The sequence below is a fragment of the Nyctereutes procyonoides genome, unplaced genomic scaffold (assembly GCF_905146905.1).
Source record: "Nyctereutes procyonoides isolate TBG_1078 unplaced genomic scaffold, NYPRO_anot_genome, whole genome shotgun sequence".
NCBI lineage: Eukaryota > Metazoa > Chordata > Mammalia > Carnivora > Canidae > Nyctereutes > Nyctereutes procyonoides.
In genome coordinates, this window is record NW_026575147.1 from 9,796,775 (window position 1) to 9,820,586 (window position 23,812).

The window sequence follows — 23,812 nt, forward strand, 5'->3', positions numbered from 1 at the left end:
CAGAATTCAAAGTTTAGATGTAGGGTATGAGGGGGAAAAAGAGAGATGCTTCTTGGGTTTGGGGACTGAAACAAATGATGTGTTGGGGCTTAGAAGGGACACCATCATTTGGATCATAAGCTGATTTTGGGACCGATAAGAATTGGAGATGAGTCAGGTGTGCCCGGGCCTATGTGTCATGGCCCCTACTGCCCCTGGTCTCTGACAGGAGCTGCCCTGGCTCTGGCATGCCTGAGTTTGACATCAGCCCGAGGTCAGTTATGGTGTGTGGCAACTGTTAGCTCAGCTGCCTTGTTCCCTGAGAAACAGGTGGAGAGCTGGGTATGGTGGGCAGAGGAGCCCCACCAGCAGGAATAACTATAGCCATCATCTTGGTAACAGGTGGGGCAAGTAGCCCCTTAGCCCTTCCATCCCACCTTTGTCCTCTGCCCCGTAGGTGGGTGTATTGTGGGGTGGGGGGCGTCTAGCAGGGGAAGAGGCTAGGGGCTGAGTCCGAGGTCCAAGCTGGGCCTGCTGAACTTTTGTCAGCCACCCTGGGAGGTTGGGGGAGGTTTGGCTGATGAGCAAGGGGCCATGAAGGCTTCGCCATGGTTCTTCCCCTTGTATCCCCTCCCCAGGAATTCTGGACTCTGATGGCCATTGGAGGAGGCTGGGCTGCTCTCAGACAAGGTTTTAATGGCCTGGGAACAGGACAGAACCCCAAGATTCTCTTAATGACCTTTCAGGGCTGCATCGCCTGGGATTATGCCAGCATCTGTGATGTACTTCCAGGTCTTTCCCAGCCTCTGTGCCTTCAGAGTGTCCAGAGGCCTGAGTGTTTGCGTTCAGCTGTATGAAAAATGCTACCTCTTAAAGGCTGAGGGATGGGCTGAGTTAAGCATCTTCATATTCAGGTTCCAGGCTCCATTGCCTACTCGCTGTATGACTTGGGCAAGTGACAAACCTTCTCTGTAGGTTTGTTTCCTCAACCACGGAATGGGATTATGGTATCGGATATTGGATTATGTGGATAGTAAAGGAGGTACAGAGCCTGGGCCAGCTCTGCTGGTTCTCTAGCCCCGTCACGTGGCTCCCCAACTCATGTGTGGTCCGCAGGGGCATAGGCATACCCGGAAGCTGGGTGGAAATGGAGCCTCTCAGATGCCCATGGCTGTAGTTCTGCATTTTAATCGGATCCAGTGACCCTTTTGCACTTTGCAGTGTGAAAGCACTGGTGGCCATTACTCCTGAAGAGCAGCATCCGTAGCTGTGCATACCTCTGCAGGGGCAAGGGATTTTCTCTCACTCTTTGTTTCCTCTTGGTGCCTATCATGGCTTGGCTGCTGATGCATCTGGGACAAGTCCCAGATAATGATCATTTTTTGTCAAACCCTTGTCTCCTGAGTACATGCTGCCTGGGCCTTGGAGAGTTCAGGTGCTCCACCTACCACAACTCTCACACCATCTGAGAGTAAGTGGAAGCCTTGGATCTGCACTGACTAGCAGCCCTGATAAGATGGTCTCCCAATGGGTGGCTGAGGAAATAGAAGTTTAGGGAAGGAATCTGGAAAGTGATGGGGCCGGGGTGTGCACTCAGGATGCAGAGCCCAGCTCTTAACCACCATGCTTTGCCACCATGGGCATCCAGATGAGAGCTCCAAGCAAGGAGTGGGCAGAGCAAGAGGGAGATGAGAGGGAGGGAGTACAGGCAGAGAATCATTGAAGCCTTGCAACATCTCAAAATTTACTGCCATGCACTATTCATTTACTTTGTAGCTCTCTACCCTGGGGTGCACAGTAAGTATCTGCAGGGAACCCAATCCAGCTAGGGAGACCCCAGGCACCCAGAAAATGACAGTACCAGGTAGCTGTGGAGCAGAGTGCAACTGTTCTAGTTGTAGAGTGACTTTGGTCCAGAGTACATGTGTCTGGTCAGAAAGAGAGGAGATTGGGCCAAGCCAGGAAGGTGGCAGCTGTGAGATCTTCCTAGGGGAAGTGGGACTTGAGCTGGGCCATAGGACCCTGCAGTCACATTCCCCGGGGGAGCCCCAGTTTGTGGGGACGGGTTGCCCAGTGTCTGTTCTGTAGTCTGCTGCATGTGGGGCTCTGTAAAGAGAAAGTCTCCATTGTTTCACTAAGGGATCATCAGCCCACATTGGTGATGTCTGTGGCCTTCTAGCCTCCAGGGGACTGTATGTCACAGTGCCTGATGGGTCCAGGATCTCATAGGAGGCCACCGGGACAGCAGGAGGAAGCAGGAGCAAGGGGTTTGGGGGAAGGATGGGAGCTGGTCTTTGGGAGCTGGTGGTTGTGTGGCCTTGCCATCCCAGCCTGTGTGAGTCACACTCCTGGGAGAAGGCCTGCTCTAGTTGAGTCCCAGGGTACCTGAGGTGCCTCGCAGGGTCCAGTTCAGTCCTGCCCTGGACTGGTAGGTGGGTAGCTGGGTGACAGCGGCTGGGGTCCAGATGCCATTCTAAGCCTCACTCTGCTCTGGATAGAGGAGTCTCAGAAAATGGTAAGGAAAGTCTTTTCTCTTTACTCCTGGCCTTCCTGAAAAGCAGGTCTGAGACAGAGAGAGAGAGAGAGAGAGAGAGAGAGAGAGACCCAAATTCCCTGGGGAAGAGCAGGAGAAGCAGAGAAACAGAGGTGACCTTATAGGGGAGAGGGTGGGGAAGGGCAGGGGCAAGGGATCCTCAGGCAGAGGACCTGAGTGTCACTGTGGGCTAATGGTGTATCCTTCCTTTCTCTGAGGGTGGGAGAGGATAAAGAAAGGGTGTATCATCCTTTCTCTGGGAAGGAGAGGTCAGCAGCCTAGTCTGTGTCTCAAGCCATCGAGGAGAGAAGATAGGAGCCGGTGTATTCTTTTGTCTCTTTTCTCTCTTGAGACAATAATGTGTGCTCCATATAAAAAATTCAAACTGGACAAAAATATTCAATGTAGGCAGTCATTATACCCGCACCTTCACCACCAGGCCCCCGCCCCCCTGAGGTAGGGAGATATGACTGCTAACGCTGGGACTTGTGGCATGTGAGCAGCTGGGATGGAGGGCCCCTGACCTTTGTGCCCTGAAAGAAGATATGTGTGCTTGCAGATTCCAGTTACCCAGAGCACAGTGGGCATGGGGGGAGTCCATACGCTTCTCTTCTGCCCCACCTCCCTGGATCTTTCTGTGCTAAATAGGGCCTAGTATAGGTTTGGGGAAAGTGACTAGGGCTTGGCCTTTAAAGGGTTGAGTGTCAGGCCAGGGTGGGCATTGGCTTGAGGAAGCAGGGGTATGAGGAGGCTGGTTTGTTTTTCTAGTAAATCTTCCCTCCTTTCCCCTCCTCTCCCCACTCCCAATTCCTCCTCTTACCCATGCCTTAAATCTCTCTCTCTTAGCTCTCTCTCTTCTCCCTGCACTCCTCTCCCCCCGCCCTGCCCCTGCTTACCATCAGAGTGTGGAGATGTGCACCCACATTTTGAGCATGGCCCTTCACCTTCCCTGGTTGTATTATCTGTCCTGAGGCAGGCTGCCCAGTAGATGGACACTCAGGTTTAGGGGGGGAACCAGCAGCCCCTCTGCTTGGGCTATAATGTGGGTTACCCAGGAGAGGCGAGGCACATAGCCCAAAACGGGCACAGGACGGTGCAATCTTGATGGACTCTCCCAAATGGGTGCAACCACACTTGCCCCTGGGAAGACCCTTTTTTCATGCAAAAGATCCCCCATTCAGAACCTGTTTATGTCTCAGAAGCTCAGGGAGCTGGTCCTATTGAGTAGGCAGATCTCAGGGTTGGGGGGTGGTGTGGCATGTGTGGTGTGGGAGGGATTTGTGTGTGGTGTACTACAGTGTGCAGTGTTGGGGGTGGTGGTGTGTGAGAGGGTGGATAGTATGGAGTGTATGTGGGGGTGGTGTGTGTATGCACTGAGGGCCTTTGAGCCCTTCAGTGACCAATCAAACCATCTCCATCAGACCTTAGTCTACTTTCATGCTTTATTGGCCAGGTCTGGAATTCTAGGCTGAAAACTTTTACCTTAGAATTTATTTTTTTTAAGATTTAAAAAATTTACTTATTTGAGAGAGAGAGATAGAGATAGCAAGATCGCATGAGCAGGGGAGTGGGAGAGGGAGGAGACTCTCCACTGAGCAGGGAGCCCGACACGGGGCTGGATCCCAGGACCCCTGGATCCTGACCCGAACCAAAGACAGATAAGATACTTAACCAATTGAGCCACCCAGGAGCCCTTTCCCTCAGAATTTTGAAGTCATGACTCCTTACAGTACCCAGTGTTGTGAGTGAGGATCCAATGTTATTCTAATTCCTGAGCATATGAACCTGTGTCTCCTGTTTGGAAGCTTTCTGGCTCTCCGTTTAATGCCTGGTGTTTTGAAACCTCACAGTGAGACCTATTGGCTGGATCTTTGTTCACTCTGCTCATGTGCATGGGTCCTTCTGTGCTGATAGTCATATCCTTCAGGTCAGGAAAACTTTCTTATATTATTTCTCGGACAATTTCTTCCCCCTTGTTCTCTCTGTTCCCTCTCTGTTCTCTCCCTTTCCCCTCTCCCCCCCTTTTTTTTTCTTTAAAATCAATAGCGGTGGGACGCCTGGGTGGCTCGGCAGTTGAGCATCTGCCTTCGGCTCACGCGTGATCCTGGAATCCTGGGATCGAGTCCCACATTGGGCTCCCTGCATGGAGCCTGCTTCTCCTCCCTCTGCCTATGTCTCTGCCTTTCTCTCTGTGTCTCTTGTGAATAAATAAAATCTTAAAAAAAAATAACTAACTAACTAAATAAATAGTGGGTTTTTTTAAAAACAGTTTTCAGTTTACAGAAAAATAAATAGAAGGTACAGAGAGTTCACATATATTCCCTAACTCTGGTCTGCCTTTCACTGCCCCCAGCCCACTGACCCCCATTCTTCTTTGATTAACATCTCGTATTAGTGTGGCACATTTGTTAAAACTGATGAACTGATACCAATGCATCATTATTTATCTAGAGCCTGTAGTTTACATTAGAGTTCACTTTTTGTGTTTTGTATTCTGTGGGTACTGCCAGAGGTATAATGGCATGTATTTACCATCAGAGTATCATACAGCATAGTTTTACTGCCCTAAAAGTCCCCTGTGAGTTGTTGATTTTCAGCTTGCTCTGCTTTTCTCTTGTTTTGTGGATGGGAGAGAGGACTCCCAAGCCCCTCACACAGGGGAGCAGACTCTTTTCTCTTTCTTGACTCTCCAATTACTTGTTGGTGAATCTCCTTGGACTGACCTTCAATCATCACCTCATCTTTGCCCTTTTACTTTCTGGGAGATTTTCTCCCACTTATGTGGAGCACATCCTTTGAATGTGATACGAAGCTCTTCTGTGCTAGGGAGGTTATTCATTCTGGGTGCTGGTGTGAGAAAGGGGGCCGATTTTCACTCACTACTGTTTTCAGCCCTGCACCAGAGCCCATCATTTGGACTTGGCATCCCTACGTCCGAAGCTTTTTGGCTCAGTTTCTCTGTGGAATCTCTGTGTTCATACCTGTAGGAGATGGGGTGGGGTGTGGACTGCCAAGCAGAATGAGAGGGGACCCTGGGTGGAGGCGGTGTCTAACCGCTCTGCGTAGATGCTGTATGATGCTGCTGGCCAGGCAGACTCCTATGAGTCTGATCGGGGAGGAGGATTTGGGCAGCAGAGGAAGGAAGAGCTCCATGCACACCCTATGCAGTGGTCATGTGTGTTTGGGGTCTCTAGGAGCATGTAGCAGGAAGAACATGGCCTTTGGACTGATGAGAACTGGCTCTCAGTCTCCTCTCTCCTTTCTGGCTGCTTGTTCTTGGAGGAGTTACTTTACTCTGAGCCTTGACCTCCTGTTGTATAAAATCAGGCTCTGACCCTCCGGGCTTGTTGTAAAGTGTGAATAGGAATGACGTGAAAACCCTTGTAGTCCATCGTGACACACAGGAGATGCTCAGCAGATGTGAACACTCTTGCCCTTCCCTGGGTCTCTTGCTTGAGGCCCCTGAATGCTGTTGTCTGCTCTTCCATCTTGCATAGGTGTTTTTTGGGGGGGGGGGGGCGGGGGGGGTTGGATGAGTCAGTGAGTGAGTGAGGTGTGTGTGTATGTGTACTAGTGTTCCTGGCTTTGGGCCTCTGGATGAGCTGTTCTTTCCTGGGCTCGCCGGAGGCTCAGAGCAGAGCTTTGTCTGGGACTAGCCAGAGGAGATGATGTAAACAGGGAGAAATGTGGGTAGGTCTGTCTATCCCAGGGGCCTGGAGGGTTCAGAGCCCCTTCCATGCTCAGCCTTACCTCTTTGGGCCTCAGGGTTTCAGATGTAGTGGGGAGTGGCAGAGGGGAGATCTCTGAGCTCCAGGGAAGGGGGGTGAGAGGGTGGCATGGAGTGGTAACTACTGCCCTGCCCAGTAGCGCTAAAGAGATCCCCCACTCAGGATGTGGTTTTCTCCATCATGGAAAAGTTGTAGATAGTTGCTCAGCTATGCCTGTGGCTCAGAAGGTTGGGCTTGTGTGTCAGGGTAGGAGCCTGTGGGGAGAAGCTTTGTGAGGTTTCTGGCAGCAGTAGAGGGGGACTCCCTGTGCCTGTGACTGGAGCTCCACCCTGCCCCCCTTCTCGCAGGTGGTACAAGCTGCACTCCAAGGCAGGCAAGAAGGAGAAGGAACGTGGGGAGATCCAAGTCACAATCCAGTTCACTCGCAACAATTTGAGCGCCAGCATGTTTGACCTGTCCATGAAGGACAAGCCACGGTCCCCTTTCAGCAAGATCAAGGACAAGATGAAGGGCAAGAAGAAGTTTGATCTGGAATCTGCCTCCGCCATCCTCCCGAGCAGTGCCCTAGAGGATCCCGAGCTAGGGAGCCTGGGCAAGATGGGCAAAGCCAAAGGCTTCTTCCTCCGCAACAAGCTGCGAAAGTCCTCCCTTACGCAGTCTAACACCTCGCTGGGCTCAGACAGCACCCTGTCCTCCGCCAGTGGGAGCCTGGCCTACCAGGGCCCGGGCACCGAGCTCCTCACCCACTCGCCCAGCCGCAGCAGCTGGCTGTCCACTGAAGGGGGTGAGTGGGGGAGGGCCCTGCTGCTTGGGGGGCAGAGGAGGGTGGCGGGGAAGGCGCGGGCCAGCATACGGGCTACTCTTCCTGCTACTAACTCCATGGGTGCTTCCTTTTCAGGCAGGGACTCCACCCAGTCCCCTAAGCTGCTCACCCACAAAAGGACCTACAGTGATGAGGCCAGCCAGATGCGAGCGGCTCCACCCCGATCCCTTCTGGACCTCCAGGGCCACCTAGACGCTGCCTCCCGCTCCTCGCTCTGCGTCAATGGGAGCCACATTTACAATGAGGAGCCCCAGGCCCCCCTGCGGCACCGCAGCTCCATCTCGGGCCCATTTCCACCCTCCAGCTCCCTGCACAGCGTGTCTTTCCGGCCTGCTGAGGAGGGGTCTCGGCCCACCGATGACTCCGGGGGCAGAGGCAGCCGCAGCACCAGCAGCTCAGAGATGCTGCCTGGACAGGAGGAGCTAAGCTCTCAGGCCAAAGTGTTGGCTACTGGTACCAGCCACTCTGGAGAGGAGGAGGGGGCCCGGCTCCCAGAGGGAAAGCCAGTGCAGGTTGCTACACCCTTGGTGGCTTCCTCTGAGTCTGTGGCTGAGAAGGAGGGAGCCCGGAAGGAGGAGCGGAAGCCCCGGATGGGCCTCTTCCACCATCACCACCAGGGGCTGAGTCGGAGCGAGTTGGGGCGCCGTGGCTCTCTGGGGGAGAAGGGAGGTCCCACCCAGGGGGCCTCCCCCCATCATTCATCTGGCGGGGAGGAAAAGGCCAAGAGTAGCTGGTTTGGCTTAAGAGAAGCCAAAGAACCAACTCAGAAACCTAGGTATGTCCTTGGCAAAACCAGCTTTGCTCCTTGGGGTGGATGCTGGGGTATTGCAGCCTGGATCCTGGGGCAGGGAGGATGGAGCAGTTGGGGCCCTTGGGCAGGCTGCTGGGGCTCTGGCTTTGCATGGTTGAATGGTGGGGGTTACCATTTCCCTAAGCCAAGGCTCGTTGTTGGCACATGGACACAGGTAAGTTGCAGGGGCACAGAGCTCTGGGGGCCCTGTGGATTGTGGTGTCTAGTCTCCTTCTCCTGGGTCTCCCTTCGTGAGTTGCCATGCCTACCCCCTGAGGGAGGGGGAGAAAGGGGAGAAAAGCAGGGAAGGCCATTTTTTGTGTGAATTATTTGCTTCCCAGCCTATACCTCTTGCCCTCTGGCCTCAAGGTCAGGAAGCCTTGGCAGGTGGAGATGGGGCCTGTACCTCCGATCCTCCACCCCACCCCAGCTGGCTCTGTGACCTCTTTCCCCTGAGAGATGGCAGACAAGTCACTGATGCTCCCACCTCTCCTTTCATACACTCACCCCTACCCGGCAAGGGGCTATGTATAACTCCCTTGAAATCTATGACCGGCCTTCTGTCCTTGGACACTGTTGGGGCTCTGGTCCTCTTTGTTATTTCTTGCTCTTCGGGTATGGCAAGTGCTCATGACAGCTGCTCTGTTCTGAATGTGCTGAGTCCCACCCACGAAAGGGGTACAGGAGTCCTTGAGCTCAGGCCATGGCAGAGCTCTCAAGAGGGTTCTGATAATAATTAGGATTAGGATTCTGCACCCAGTTCCAGTGTGGGGACTGCTTTCTCACACACCCAAGAGATTCTCTGACACTAGCTGGATGTCCTACAATTCAACTCAATTCTGACATTGTTGACCTGGAGACAGCATCAGAGTCCACATAGACTCGGGGCTACAGGATTGGCCCTCCTCACCTCCACCGCCACTAGTCAAGTCAGATGCCTGTTGAGAGTCCAGGTTGTTGACTGTGCTACTGACCAACCAGCTATATGGATCAGAGGTTCCAGGGACCACCCCCCGCTCCTTCCTTGAGTTTGATTCATTGACTCACAGAGCTTGGAAACATTTTGCTTATACTGGTTTATTATAAAAGGATGTAACTGAGGAACAGCCTGATGGAAGAGATGCACAGGACCAGGTCTGGGGCAAGGGCATAGGGCTTCCATGACCTCTCTGAACATGCTACTCCCTCTGCATCTCTGCCTGTTTTTTAACCCCGAAGCTCCCAAACCCCATCCTTTGGCATTTTTATGGAGACTTCATCACATAGGTACAAGTGATTAAATCATGGGCCATTGGTGGTCAGTTTGACTTCCAGCCTGTCTCCTCCACAGAAATCAGGGTGGGACTGAAGATTCCACCCTCTGTTCACTGGGGTCCTTAGGGGTTTTGTAAAAGCCACCTCATCAACACAAACCCAGTTGTGCTGGAAAGGGGCTTGTTATGAATGACAAAGTGCCCATTTCACTTTTCTGGCTCTGAAGCATTTCAAGAAATGAGGATAAGAGACCAAATATTAACAGATACTCTTACTGTTTGGGAAATTCCAAGGGTTTTTGGAGCTATGAGCCAGAAACTGTGGATGAAGACCCATATACATATGAGAAATACACATTAGTTCATTCAGATGAACAAATCTCAGTATCCCAGCCCTGACCCCCACCCCGGCTCTTTGTCTTCTCCTAACTCTGACCATGGGAGGCTGCTGCACTATCCAGCAGGTTGAGGGAGGGCCACCAGGCGTAGGTCCTAGGAGCCAATGTCCGTGCTTCCCAAGGGCCTGGAGCTGGCCCTGGACAGGTAGCATCGTGGCAGCCACAGCCATTGTGGTGGGGCAGCTGTTTCTGCTCTCAGTGAGTCTGCCCCTTCCCTGCTGATGAGTCCATGGGCCGGAGGTGGGGAGCGAAGGCTGGGCACCACGGGGAAGGGTCGAGAGAGGCTCCTATAGCCATTCCCCAGCAGAGGGGAGAAGACTCCTGTAGTCCTGGTTCTTCTCTTTCCTTGTGAAATTCAAGTCCACTGAGAGGGGCAGGGAGAGAAATGGCAGACCTTTCTGGGTTCAGGCCTGGCCACCTGGCAGCCCCCCCCCCGTACACCTCACAAATGGGTAGGTGCGGTGAATCAGTCTCTGGGTGATGACGCCCTTTGCCTCCCCTGCTGGGAACATCGCTTCTGTCCCTGCTGCCCGGCCACTGCTCACCAGACCTCAGGGCAACTGCTGGCCACCTGCAGCTGAGGGAAGATGGGGAAGAAGGGGATGGGCCCGTCTCAGAAGCCCAGGCTGAGCCTGTAGCCCTGTGACAACTTAGAGATATTTGTGGGTGGTAGTATGGAGGGAGGTGGCATCTTCTGGGTGGAGCTGGAGGCCTGAGTCAGATGGAACACAGACCACGGGCCCAGCACTGTTGTCTTTGGATCATCTCAACCCCCCCCCCCCCGCCCCTTGTGAGGTCATTTCTATGTGCATGCCCAGGCTTTGGGCTTAGACTCCTGTAGGCCATGACTTTAAGTGATGTTGGGGTTGTTATTACTCCTGCTTATAGCCTCTGTTTTCCTTCTCCTGTGTCTCCATGTCTCCCATTCACCCTTCAGAGTCCAGAGAAGTTGGGTCACTGATGGACATAAGGAAGCTGAGGTTTTTGCCTTCTGGAATTCTGAGCTTGTCCTCAGCAGGATGGAGAGCATCCAGGGATTCCTGCCTTCCCTGGGGCTCATTTGAGGGCGTAGGCTGCAAGGGCAAGGTTCTTTGGGTATAGGGGGCTGACCTGAACAGGTGTGAGGCCTGGGCATTGAGTCCGTCTGCATCACCCTGGCCCTGGGCCTTCACAGAGCTGGGAAGGTGGCCTGGAAGAAACGACTATTGGTACTTGCCTGGGAGGTTTGCTCTGGGCTTTTGAGGAGAGAATGAGAGATGAGTTCATTGACATCAGGAAACTGGAGTGAGTGAAGATAGCTGCATCTCCCTGCTGGGGCTCCAGGGTCTGTGCACAGGCCCAGGGGCTCGTGTGCCTGTGCCCCCCGGGCTGCATTGGGGATTGCTGGGTGTTCCTCACTGGAAAGGGCAGCGGCGCCCTCTAGTGCTCCCACATGGCACTGGTGCCCCATGGAGAGGCCTGAAGCTATCATGTGTTGGGTGCACAGTATCCAGAAAAAAGCTGCTGCTTTAGGAGCGGTCAGTGGTTGGAAGAGAAAGAACGGGAGTATAAGGCACTGAAAAGATGGCTCTCATTTTCGTCCTGACTTGGTCCTTGCTGGCTGAATCCCATGGCTGCGTGTGCCTGGGCGGGACAGGGGGTGCTGTAGTTGAGACTAAGATCTGGGCCAAGGGACTCAGCCCTGCTCATGGGCCCCTGCCGTGAGCCATGCATTCTGAGCTGCGGCACCAGCCACTTACCGTGTGTTTGAGGACTGTCATGACCAACCGTGATAAACTCACCAGAGCCAAACAGGGTTGTCTTTGTGTCTGTCCCGCTCTGACTCTTTCAGAGTATAAGCTCCCTGTGGGCAGGCCACCAGAGCCCACCTGCCCTGTCCTCTTTACACTAACCATAAAACCCTGTGTACAGGAGGGGATCAAGTGTTGGATGCAAATGTTTTTTAATTGGAGTAAATGTGGTACAACATGGGAGCAGGTGTCTCGTGGTGGCCTTTGGTGGTCTGTGCATCTGTCCCAGCCCCTCACCAGAAGTGGTGACATTGAGGTCCTGATGAGCCTGGAGTGTTCAGTGGCTGCTGAAAGCTCAGTCTTGGTCGCATTCCCAGTGGGGTAAATGAGGGACATGATATGTGACCAATGGCCTCGAGTTAGTGTGGTCATCATCCTGTTCGTGCTTTCCTGGCACAGTTAATGTTGCTCTTGTACTATATTAAAAATGTCCTGGTATGGAAGATAAAAGATGTGGTGTCCCTACTTAGAGCTTCCTGGGCATCTGTCACCTCTTTGTGCTCAGATGATGGGGGAGGATATGTCCAGCCTCTTGGAAACCTTTCCTGGGTGTCAGGCACATTTCAGGAGGGCAGCAGGAGACCAGACCATGCCTTAGGAGGGATGGCTGAAGGGCATGTGGGCTGGGGACATATGCCTCCAAGGCTGGCTTGGGCATCTTGAGGGACTGTCTGGTGGAGAGCCTTTGCAGACCCACCTGCTGCCTTTGGGACCAGTGCGTGGAAATAACAAGGACACACTGCTCATGTGAGCCTAAGGAAGAGCTGACCACCAGTGAACCCTGGCCTCCAGCCACAGAGGCCACCCAGTGATGTAGTAAGTTGCCCAGCAACGGCAGTGTTGAAGCAAAGGGGGCCGTCAAGAGAGAACAGGTGCTTCCTGCATTAAGGGACAGGTTCCCGCAGGCCCCAAAGTTTTATTCCCTCAGGTTGCGGGGGCAGAGACATTTGGACTTCTGATTTCATACCCCCACTTTGTTCCTAAAGGAGAAGACAAGTCAGTACCCATTGAAGTTTTTCTTCTCTGCATGGTGCGGGGATGGTGCTGTGCTGGGCTGCCACAATGGGTGCTGCCCTCAGAGCATAACATGCAGAGACAACCACACATAGGAAAGTGTCTCTGACCCGTGCCAGATGGAGGGCAGGGAGGGGACGTTTCAAAGTAAGAACGTTCAGAGTGTGTACCTGGCGTAGAGCAAGGCAAGGGAGATGTTGGGCGGCGGCGGCAGGGGTGGGGGGGGGTGTTACTGGGTAGGAGGGATGGACAGGATGCTCTCTTGGGAATCTACTGGGCCTGGCACCTGGAGTCCCTTCCTCTAGGGAAAGCCCTTCGCTGGTTCCATACCAACGGGTTTGTGTGTACCTCTGGGGAGCCCGTGGAAGGGAGAGTGCTAGCTTTGCCTGGGGCTCCCAGCCTACTTCCCTGCAGGTCTCTTGCCTTGCAGTTCCGACTGCTAGCCAGATCATTGTAGGACCTCAAGGGTGAGTAGAGCCAGGCCAAGGCTGGGGGTGGAGGGAGCAGTGTGCAGAGCTAAACTAGGTGCCATTTAGTGTTGATGGAGCCCTCTCCCTTCACACTCCTCTGGCCACTTGTCATGAAGGGGACTGGAGAGAGGTGGCTTAGAGTAGCCCAGTTTCTGGGGGCTGGGTCCTGCTGGCAGGTCTGGGCTGTGTCTGCTATGGGTGCTCCAGTGTATATGGGGGAGTGGGGGGCAGAATGGCAGCAGGGCCAGGACCCACATGGCGGGTGGCTCTCCGTGGTCCCTGAAGTCAGCACCGATGCCTGGGTTTGTCTGTGGCCCTACTCGGAGCAAAGGGAGATGGGACATTTGTGGGGTTGGGACTCTGGGCCCAGGATTTGCCCTTTTTCAGTATCTTTGCCATGTCAGGACCACAGAGGCAGAGCTGTGCTGGGAAGCCTGGTGGGGTGGGAGTCAATGGGACTCTCTTACCTCACCCCCCCCCCCCAATCTCTAGGTGGTAGTATGAGGCTGAGGTGTCACCCTGGGATGGGGAGTTATAGGGCAAAAGAGTCAGGAGGGTCTCTGGAAGTTGGATTCTTAAGAGAAACCCAGGGTCCCAGGGTCTGGAACCTGGTTGTGCCCTACCTGTGAGGCTGAGATCACAGATGCACAGACTATCTTGGGAAGGCCACCTTTGCTGCTGGTTGAACTAGACTCCTTCCTGTTACCTGCCCCCACCCCCTCTCCCCTGGTGTTTGTAGACAAGCTGGCCCTGCCTCTGCCCAGCTCTGTGTGTGGCCTGCTCTATTTGGGCCCTGGTTCCCAGAAGAATCCTGGTGAGCTCCAGACTTCCTGGCCTCCTTCTAGAGATGCCCTTCCAACCCCAACCTGCATTCTTTATGGGCTGGCTGGTAAAGCCTGGCTTCTGTTACCCCCAGGCTTGCCCTCTGTTTCCCCCATGAGAAAAGCAGCAGCTTGAGTGGAGAAGACGGAGGCATAGGAGTCCTGCAGCATTTTCACCTGGACAGGGATCATGGAATGGAGGTCTTGGGCCTTAGAGTGGGGGCTGGAAGATAAGAAGCAGGCAGTAGGCGAGGCCACCCAGGTCTGGGCCTGACAGGTGGGCCCAGCTGCAAGGCAGCTGCAAATCACTGTCAGAATGCTAAAACTGGGAAGTGGGGCCCCCCTTACCTGCACTGTCTCCTGGGATTGTCCAGGGGAAGCCAAGAGCTCTAGTTTCAGAGTCTGCTCCTGCTCACACCCCTCAAGTCAGCTGTGCACCATAGGTGAAAGGTGAAGTGCAAGTGCAGGGGATGCTCCCTCCTGGAGAGGACCCTGGAGGGGTCCTGAAGGCTAACCAGTGTTCTCTAGTGTCTGTGAGGGTATAGGTCCACTGCCATGGGATGGATTTCCCAGGGGAACCGGCGGTCCCTCTGTGGGGGGGCACCCAGGAGGCCCCTGGTGACATTCAGAGTTGCTGCTTCTGCCAGATACCAGCCTTCATCTCCCAAGCAGCGCTGACTTCAAGGCTGGTCCCTTGGTGAAGGGTACCCTTTGTGGGGTGCTGGGCCATGTGGACGCCTGACAGTAGATATCCTCTGCAGGTTATGGTACCCCTTCCAAGAAATGAGAAAGGCGGGTTCTTTTTAATTGACATCTTATCATGTCTGATGCCTGCATCATCAGTAGGCCAGCAGAACCCATCTGTTCCAGCAGTCGGAATTCCAGGGGCCCTGCTGGGTTCGATTAGCACTGGATTTGTCCAGCGGGATCTCTAGGCCTGGCCTTTCTCTGGTCTCTTTATCCCCTCCAAACAGCTAGTATTTCTTTCCTCTCTCAGTCCTTAAAGGGATATAAGGCACTTTCTGATTAGTTCTGTGGGCATAAGTCTGGTGTTGAGTCCAATCTTCAGTTCTATGGGTCAGTGGAAGAGCACTTGGTTGAGGCTGGGATCCTGGCTGCAGATGGGATGAAATGAGCTCTGGCCAGCATCTTTCTCCTTCGGCAGCACCTCATTATATTACATGTTGGGGTCTTCCCTTTGTCCTTTGGCTCACATGCCTGAGCCCAGCCTGTGTGGGTGTGGCATGTGGTAGCTCTGCCAAGGCAGGGGTGGGGGTGGTGGTTGGCAGGTGCGTGGTGTTCAGCAGGGGCGTTTCCAGTCTTGGCATTAACCAGGAGGCTCATGGTTTTGTCTCCCTCCACAGCCTGGACGTGTCTCCTCAGGTAGAACCTGACCCAGCTGCTCTTCCTCACCACCTCCCCTGCTCCCCCTGTGCTCCGGTCCTCCCCACTCCTGCTCCCACCGCTGCTCCCATGCTAAGCACTAACCTTTTTGCAGCCGCCTCCCCCGCTGCTGCCACTGCTGCTGCTGCCTCTGCCGCCGCCCCCGAAGCTACCCCATCTGGATTCTTGGGTCTCACCAACCCGTTCCTCACCTCCATGCAGAGCAACCCTTTCTTCGAGGAACTCCTAGCTGACATAGCACTAAACTCTCCTTCACCTGCTCCCTCTCTCCCCAGTGCCTCCAGGGCCAGCCCCACCCCCCTGGCCTCCCCTGGGAAAGCCCCGCCTGAGTGGGAAGACACCTTCAACGTCTTTGCTGCCAGCAGGCTGCGTCCAGAGGCCAGGAGCAAGATCCTGGCCCCTGCAGGAGGAGTGGGGCTGGAGGTGACTGGGCTGCAAGAGCAAGGCCGTGGGGTCATGACAGTGAAGGCATCTGAGCCCCGGGGGGACCCTGGGGGAGGAGGAAGAGGTGGGAGCAGTGTGCGACTGGAGCCCAGGATGCCTTTGGACTTGGGACTGGACCACCAGAGCTCCAGTGTGGCTGACCCAGGGCCCCTCGAGTCTGTAGGGCCCGTTCTGCCCTCTACGTCAGCCCAGCGGCACCTGAGAGCCTCAGACTCTGAAGCAGACAGGGAGCCGCCGGCCCCAGGAGGGGAAGCAGGGCAGAGTCCAGCAGACAGCGCGACGTCTCTGTTTAGCTCCCCAGAAGTGATCAATGTGTGGGAAAGGCTGCCTGGCACAGATGACACCCCTGAGGGCCAGGAAGAGGCCTCCCAAGGTGAAGGCCAACTTTTGCATGAGCTCAACACAGTCGAGGATTCGTGGCCTTGGGATGTGGTCACCATTTCTCCTGCAGCTGAGATGTCCTCACTGGTCCTGCGGGGAGAGTCCGATGAGCTGCCTCCTCCCCAGATGCAGCCAGAGTCACCAGAACCTGTGAGCCCCAGGGGGAATGAGGGGCCTCCCCCACTGAAGCTGGAGCCGGAGCTGGAGCCGGAGCTGGAGCTGGAGCCTGATGCAAAGTCCAAACCAGAGCAGGTGTCCGACCAGGGACCGCAACCCAGCAGGCCACCTCCCAAGCCACCACGCCTCTTCACACCCTCAGATTCCCAGGAGAAGGAGGAGGACGAGGCAGCGGCAGTGGTGGCAGTTGCAGGGGGGCTGAGAAGCAGGGGGGCAGATAGAGGAGGAGAAGACGACCTTCCAAGTACACTGGTTGCTGGTCCACAGGAGGCCGAGGAGGAGGGTGAGACACCTGGGTCAGAGTCTGACAGCCATTCTTCTGGAACCCTGTTGGGGGGTCCAGGCCTGGAAGATGTAGTGGAGGGTATCAGCCCTCCTGTGTCTGGGCCCTCCTTATCCCTGCCCACTGGCTGCCCTGAAGGTCCCACCCCCAGACCCGGTTACTCAAAGATCTTGGCTCCTCAGAGGCAGCAGATCTGGGGGGCTCTGGAGAAAGGAGAAAGCCCTGAGGGTCCTGACGCCCAGATCCAGGGACCAGTAGGAGAGGGGCTTGAGTCTCTGCCAGGTAGCTCCCAACACACTGGCCTCTGCACCTCAGAGGAGGATGCTTTGAACCCCTTCTTGTCTCAAAGGAGCCAAGACCCCCCCAGTCTCCCATTCACATCCCCTCCAGGGTCCAGGGACTCTTCCATCGTCTCTGGTCCAGAAGAGCTGCCCACCCCCCCAGAGCCTGCTTTTCCCCCACCCCCTCTGCCACCCTGGGCCAGCCACTGCCATGGGGGGCCCAGCCCTCCATGCTCTCCTCTGCCTGGAGCTCGGCCTCTAACTTCTTCCTCCCCAACCCTTGGGGAGCCAGCCTCCTCCCCTGGGGGCTCCCCTGCCCCACTTGGGGAGGACCACGCTGCAACTATCCCAGCCTCCCCGCTTGTGCTTCTGCCCTTGGAGACACGACTAGCTGAGGAGCCACAGTCCAGTGCCAGGTGAGCTATCACCCTGAGAATACTCTTCCAGAGGAGATGGGAGGAGGGGGCAAAGCAGCCCAGGGGCTGAGGTTCACATTTCAGCCTCAGCATGTCCAGGAGCAGATGAAGGGCTCCTTTACCCTGAGGCAGGAGAGGTGAGGCTTTGAAGAAAGGAGCCTTTCTGTGGCACCAGCTCTGAAACTGCTCTTTGGGTCCTCAGACAAGCAGAGTACCCCACCAACCAGGGGTTTGGAGGAGGATGTGGGTGAGGTGCAGGGAGTGAGGAATGGAGTGGGCTGAGCCAGTGCGGGCTGGCAAGGGAAGGAGGATAAGAGCTCAGACACTCAGCTGCAAGGGGAGCTGCGTGCTGGGGGCAGTGACACTTGTTACATGGGGGCCACATCATCTACAGCAGGCCCAGGGCAGCGGGCTGTGGAAGGCAGAGAGCCAGAGGAGGGACCAATGCTGAGGTCAGAGACAAAGCCCAAGAGCTACTTAGAGAAAGAAAAGAAAAGAAAAAGAAAAATGAAACTATTGGGCCCCAACCCCCAGAAGAAGGGGTCTGTAGCCCCATTGGGTGCCTTATTGATTTGCGTCTGTGCCTTTTCAGGGGGTGGTCCCAGTGTGCTTAGGACTGTGCCAGGTGGACTCTGGATGCTTGTGTGATCACCGTGGCATTGGTCTGTTTGGGAAGAATTATGAGGCTATGACCTCACTGGGTTGACTGGTGAGGGGTGACCAGAGCTGAAGTCTGGAGACACAGGTCACTTGGGACTTATAGGGGCAGCAAAGTCCAGAAAGACACTAGTACCCTAGGAGCCCAGTGTGAAGAAGTGGGAGGAACAGAGGGGGCCGATTTTTCTGGTGAGGGTCTTGGGGAGCAGGACAGGCTCCTGGTCTGTAGGCTTATACATTTAGTTGTCCAAATTCACTGCGCATCCACTAAGTGTCAGGCACCGGATAGAGATGAAAGACACTGTCTCCGAGATAGGCCTGGACAGTTCCCAATCCAGTGAAGAAGACAGAAGTGCACCCATGAAGAGCTGGGCCAGGGGCCCATGCTGATATATGAGAAGTGGGAGGGAAGGAATCTGGGCTCCCCTTGGCTGCTGCTCCAGTGGTGGGTGGAGAAGCAGTTCCCAGAGGTGAGGGAGAGGAGGTGGTTACAGCTTCCTTGCTGTGATGACAGTGTCCTTAGCTGGCCCTGCTGTATTCCAGCCTCACTTGTAATTATACTCACTACCTTGGGAAGGTTTATTGTCCTCAGAGTTGGCTTCATGTCTGAATTCGGCATGTTCCTTCCATCATGAAGTCGATGGGCCAAATAGAACTCTTGCCATTTCTCAGAGGAGGAAATGGGGTCCTTGAGAGCTTTGGGGTCCAGAGTCCCTCCAATGTTTGGGGACAATCAGGTTGAGAGCCCAGGAGATGTTCAGGGTTTCTTTATGCCACCTGGCTACTCCTTCTCTCCCTAGGCACAGTACATAGGTAGCATTAGAGCAGCTTTTAAGCTCCCATCTCTAATGCAGACTCTTAGGTGGGGGGAGATATATTGTTTTCCCTGTTGTCTGCCCCCTACCTGGCCTCTCTGCCACCCTTCCCAGCTGTGAGACTGAATCCAGGGCCCTGAGTAGCAGAGCTGACCTCTCTGGGCCTGGGTTGTCCCTCTTCCAGTGGAGTTCAGGGCCTTGGGCTAAGCCATTTTGCTTCCTATTTCTGAATGGTTCAACTCCTCTGTGAAGTAAGCATAGATTTTAAGAGATCTCTTGGGGAAAGATTAATTGATTCGGGGGCCTGATGCTTGCAGTTTGCATACCTGTCATGGACACAGGGTGCTGGGGGGGGGGTCACTTTAGTCAGCATGGGGGAATCAGGGAAGTTTCCTAGAGGAAGTGGCCTCGCCCTTTGAAACATGCCGGTCATGTTTGAGTTAGCAGGCCAGCAGGTGAAGGGCCAGTGGTCTGCAGAGGGACAGTTTTTGTAAGAGCCTGAAAGTGAGAAAGAGCACATTTCCTGGTTTGCTGCACTGTGTGGAGGAGAAAAGGCCCAGAAGGAAAGGGCAAGACCAGATGCTGTTAAGGACGATGTTTTCTTACCTGGTAGGGAGCCAGTAAAGGCCATTTAAGTGTTGGAGAGGCTGAGACATCAAAGCCACAGCAGAACAGAGTGGTTGGAGGTGGGCAAGACTCCCTCCAAGGAGGTGAGTTAGCACTTGCAGCTGAAAGAAGTTTAGCTAGCACTGGCTTGGAGAGAAGGGGATGATGCTAGGGAAGGTGAGAGGCAACAGGGTTGGATGTTTCTTAGCCCTGGAGCAGAGGTGGGGGAATGAGACGGGTTCCCACGTGTCTGGCTGGAGCCACACACCTACTGAGAGGGACACAGGAAAGGACAAATGTGGCAGCAAGTGTGAGGTGCCCAAGCTGGACCCAGAGTGGAGCAAGCCAGCCTCCAACTCTATATGAGCCTACTGCTCAGGGCTGAGGTACAGGCTGGAGATGGGAGCTGTGGAGGGGAAGGGAGGGATCCAAGGGCAGGCTAGCAGTTAAGACTGAAAAGAGAATATCAGAGGTCAGAAAACCAGATGGAAGTCTTGGGGGGGGGGCAGGAATGAGGGAGAGCAGGCCAAAGGAAGTAGTGATCCAAGTGTCAGCTCCGAAGAAAGCTCAGTAAGTTGAGAGCTGAGGGGTTGGCAGACTTGAGCAGGAACACTTGTGATGGGCTGGCAGGTCCAATGTCCTGTTCTGATAGGTTGAGGAATCAATGAAATGTAAGAGCTTCTAGAGACAGAATGGAGTCTACATGCTTGGGGTGGGGGGCTGGGTGAGGAGGAAGGGGAGATGGGACATGGCTGAGGGTGGATGGCTGGTCGAGGACCAGTCCTATAGCCTGGAAATCCCCAGTCCTGAGAGAATGGGGAAACTGGGAGGTTGGTCAGTCCCCCAGGGAAGGGTTATAGTATGGAAGAAGGAGGGGTGGTATAGAAGTGGCCCTGGTAAAGCCTGGCGGTAGGTGGAGGGAAGGCTGTGGGCCAGCAGGCTTCTGAGGAAAAGTGGATAAGGGGGGAGGCAGTGGGGTGAGTGAGGAGAGCAGTGAGGCAGGAGGAGGGGTGCATGGCCTTGGCCATGTAGGGCGGCCACCACCAAGTGGTGGTTTCTGTCCAGCAGACCTGCTGGCCCGGCAGAGAATGTGGCCCCATGGTTTCGTTGTGCTGCCTTACCCCTTCCCATCATGCATCTCCTTTCTGTCTCCATAGCCCCCACCCTGTGAAGCCGCTCAGTGCCACCTCCCTGGAGGGCAGCCCAGACAAGAAGCAGTCCCGCTCCAGTCTGAGCACAGCTCTGAGCAGTGGGCTGGAGAAGCTCAAGACAGTCACATCTGGCAGCGTTCAGCCGGTGGCTCCAGCCCCCCACGTTGGCCAGACTGTGGACACTAAGAGGCTGAAGGTGAGACCCAGCCCAGTGCCTGGGGGTGTCAGACCAGACACGTGGTACTGTGGAGAGAGGTCAGGCGCCCTGAGGGCAGGAGCGGGGTGCTGGGCAGAGTGGAGGGAAGAGCAGGCCTGGTCACCCATGCCAGAGCCCTGAAGCCAGCTAGGCTGTATCTTGCACTGGAGGCAGAGGCCGCTCTGGGGGGTGGGGGGGGGCTTGTAGGGGTGAAGCCTGGGTGTGAGTGGGCTGGTGGGCCCGAGGCTGCCCTATTCACTCTCATCCCTGGCCTCAGGACTCAGGTGTGCTGGACCAGTCGGCCAAATACTACCACCTGACCCACGACGAGCTCATCAGCCTGCTCTTGCAGCGAGAGCGGGAGCTGAGCCAGCGGGACGAGCACGTGCAGGAGCTGGAGAGCTACATTGATCGGCTGCTGGTGCGGATCATGGAGACCTCACCCACACTGCTGCAGATCCCCCCGGGCCCCCCCAAGTAGCCCTCCTCATCCCTGCCCAAACAGGGCTGGCGTGCCCTCCCTCCCGCTGAACTCACTCTACCTAGGCAGGCTGCTGTCTGTCCTCCGTTGTCATCACTTGCTCCCCTCCCTCCTGCCTCCATGAGGGTTGCCAGAAGGGGGACCCTTTGGACTCCGATTGGAAGCATCAGGTTCCGTGTACAACGTGTGTGTCTTTGGGAGCCCTGGGTCTCTCCCACTTACCTATTTTCGTATCCCTTAGTTTCGGGGGCTCCAGGGAATTGGAACGAAGGCTTTAGCCCTCAAGTCAGAACAGGGGGGTGCTGCAATTTGATGCGGCATCCGGGACACACTTTATTACCGCACAACAATGGTCAGTCATCTCATCCAAAGCTAAATCTTTATTCTCATCTGCCTCCAGCCCCTGGAGGGATTACTGGGGCTGTGGTAGGAACCAAGCTGCCCATTTTGCAGTTACGGGAGCCTCATGTCTGTTCCCATGAGAGCAAGGAGCCTATGTGATCTGGTCTTGTGTCTGCTGTGTCCTGATGATGTGTGTTTCCAGCAGTTTGCAGAGCGAGTGCCGTGTGGATGGAGGGAGATGATGTGTCTTCCAGGCTACCCCCTCTTTCTGATCTTCCCAATGAGTGTCACGTGTGAATGTATGGAGAGCTGGGTCAAGTGTGGGGAGAGCACCTCCTTGCACACCTCCAAGCTGTGGGCCCCTCCACGGGCCTCAGGGCTTCGGGGTGCTTATGCTGGGGATCAAGCCTCCACCTTTGTTTTTGTTGCCTGTCCAGATGCCAAAACTCTGATTCTGCAGGGTTTGAACTTTTGGAAACCAATTAAAATGTGCCTTTTGTGGGTGGGGTCAAGAGCCTCTGGATGTAGACCTCTCCCTCTGCTTGGTGGCCCCCTCCCTTCCTGTTGAGCACATGGGGCCAGATCTGTCAGGGCCCAGAAATGGGAAAGGAGGATGGGTCAGCCTTGCTGTGCCCTGTGCCCCTCCCCTTGAATTAATTTCTGTTAAGGGTCTGGCAAAGCTGCCACTGTTCCTTTAACTTTCTTGCCACCTTCTTCCTCCTCCCTCAGCCCCAACTAAGAAGGGCTCCTGTCATCCACTAGCTGCTCTCCCAGCCTGTCTCTTCTGCCCCATGGCCTTGCCTGGCTTGGCTGCAGTGCACCTTGAAATGAAGTGTCCGTCCTTTGGCCCAGCCCCTGGTTTGCTTGCAGAAAACATGGCAGGCTTCCCATGGCATCTGAAGGGAACCTTTAGTGACTTGGGGTACTCTGCTTTAGCAAAGGTTTTGGGGTGAGGAGGTGCTGAAGGAGGATACTTCTGGCCCAGCAAGGAGGTAGAAGCTTCTGACAGCCCCTCTAGGACTGCCTCTTCTTCCTGAGAGGGCCTCTGTGATCTCTCTGAAAGCCTTGGAAGGAGATACGCTCTGTGGGTGACTACTTCTGTCAGGATGAAGCAGAGCAGCCCCCCACATGAGGGGAAAGCCCCTATGTTACCTACCCTAAGATTTACCCATCAAAGCTGAGGGAAGTGTCCACAGGTGTCTAGGTCTTGGGTCATGCTTTCTGGGGGTTCATTTGGGGTCACATAGGTGTCTCTTCTGGGGGAAGGGGAGCACTCTTCCACTACATATTCTTTTGGGATCTACTCATTACCAGCCCTGACCCCAATCTTCTGCTCGTCTTTGTGAGCCTCCAAAGTGCCCGGGGCAAGGATGTCTCTGGAAGGGCTTTGAGTTGAAGCCCAAGATTCTGGTTGGCTGTCTCTGCTCCTGGCCACAACTTTGAGATTTGCAGGTGGGGTGGGCAGAGAGCAGGCATGATTCTGCTTTGCTGTTTGTCTTCCTGGTTGTAACTCCTGTTGATAAAGAGCTTGTTCTTCATGTTTTGAGCACTTTATGAAGAATAAAAAGTTCATATACTGCCGGTGACTCTCTTGTGTTCCTGCTGCGATAAATGAAGGAAAGGAAGCTTCCCTGGGAGAGAAGGCCGGTGATGGGGTTTTGGGGATGTCACCACCTCCGTCTTAACACCAGGGCAGCAGCACAGTGTTGCCCAGTGGCCTGGATTCAGTCTTTTCTTTGCCAACATACCCACATTTATGGAGTACCGTGGGGGAATATAGGGGGGAAAAGACTTGGTTCTTAATTCTGAGATCACTTAGTCTAGTTGGGAGCATGTGCTTCCCATGACTTCTTAGCACCTCTCTCCAGCTTTAGGAATATAGTCTGTTTCTGGTAGTTCTTGTTGACGGATGAGGAACTGACTTCTATAGATCATGCATTGTCCGGAAAGACGAGCAGGCATGGGCCAACACTGTACCTCACCATGAGATGAAGGACCTAAAACAGGGTTCCCTAAGGTCAAAATTATTTCTACTGACCTCTTGGACAGTAAAATAGGCGGTTTCCCCTCCCCTCCCCCCAGCCTGGCTTGCTGACCAAGTAATTCAGCTGGGAATCTTCTACTCTGTGTGCACAAGTGTAGTGCTTGCTTCGGCAGTACATATACCAAAATTGTTCTGCACAAGCGCATTCATTATCCTCGCTAGTGTCTTGCTCTGTGATATGGGTTACCCTCTGTTACCTAAGGTCCTTGTAGTGCTTAATAAACACTACTGAACCCGACTCCCCACTCCCAGTTCTCTTCCTGCTTGGGAATTAAGCTGGGGAGGTATCTTCCTTAGTTAGACAAAGGAAGTGGAACATGCGGAGGCTCTTGAAGCTCCCACTGCTTAACTCACATAGTCAATAAATATTTGAGTCCTTGTTTTCGAGTCCTCCTAAGCTTGGCACTGAGTACTTAGCAGTAAATCAAAAGGTCACACCTCCTGTCCCATGGACCTTATACCCACACATATGGAAACACATATGTAAAACCATAAATGACTGTAAGTGTGCGGGCTGCAAAAAAGTGTCAGGTAC

The 23,812-nt window shown here is 54.6% G+C and overlaps 1 protein-coding gene across 3 annotated transcripts in view; it reads left to right on the forward strand.

Annotated features, from left to right (window-relative positions):
* The window catches only part of RAB11FIP5 (RAB11 family interacting protein 5), a 38,186-nt gene extending 15,372 nt beyond the window's left edge, over positions 1 to 22,814 (forward strand). Inside the window, exons 2-6 of one of the 3 annotated variants that reach the window (XM_055312679.1) lie at positions 6,588 to 7,024; positions 7,139 to 7,838; positions 14,964 to 16,985; positions 20,221 to 20,410; positions 20,688 to 22,814. In XM_055312679.1, coding sequence (XP_055168654.1) covers positions 6,588 to 7,024; positions 7,139 to 7,838; positions 14,964 to 16,985; positions 20,221 to 20,410; positions 20,688 to 20,891 — 3,553 coding nt within the window. In that variant the 3' untranslated portion in view covers positions 20,892 to 22,814. The remainder of the gene's footprint in view (positions 1 to 6,587; positions 7,025 to 7,138; positions 7,839 to 14,963; positions 16,986 to 20,220; positions 20,411 to 20,687) is intronic. The other 2 variants (XM_055312680.1, XM_055312682.1) reach the window with 2 other exon arrangements.
* The last annotated feature ends 998 nt before the right edge of the window (positions 22,815 to 23,812 follow it).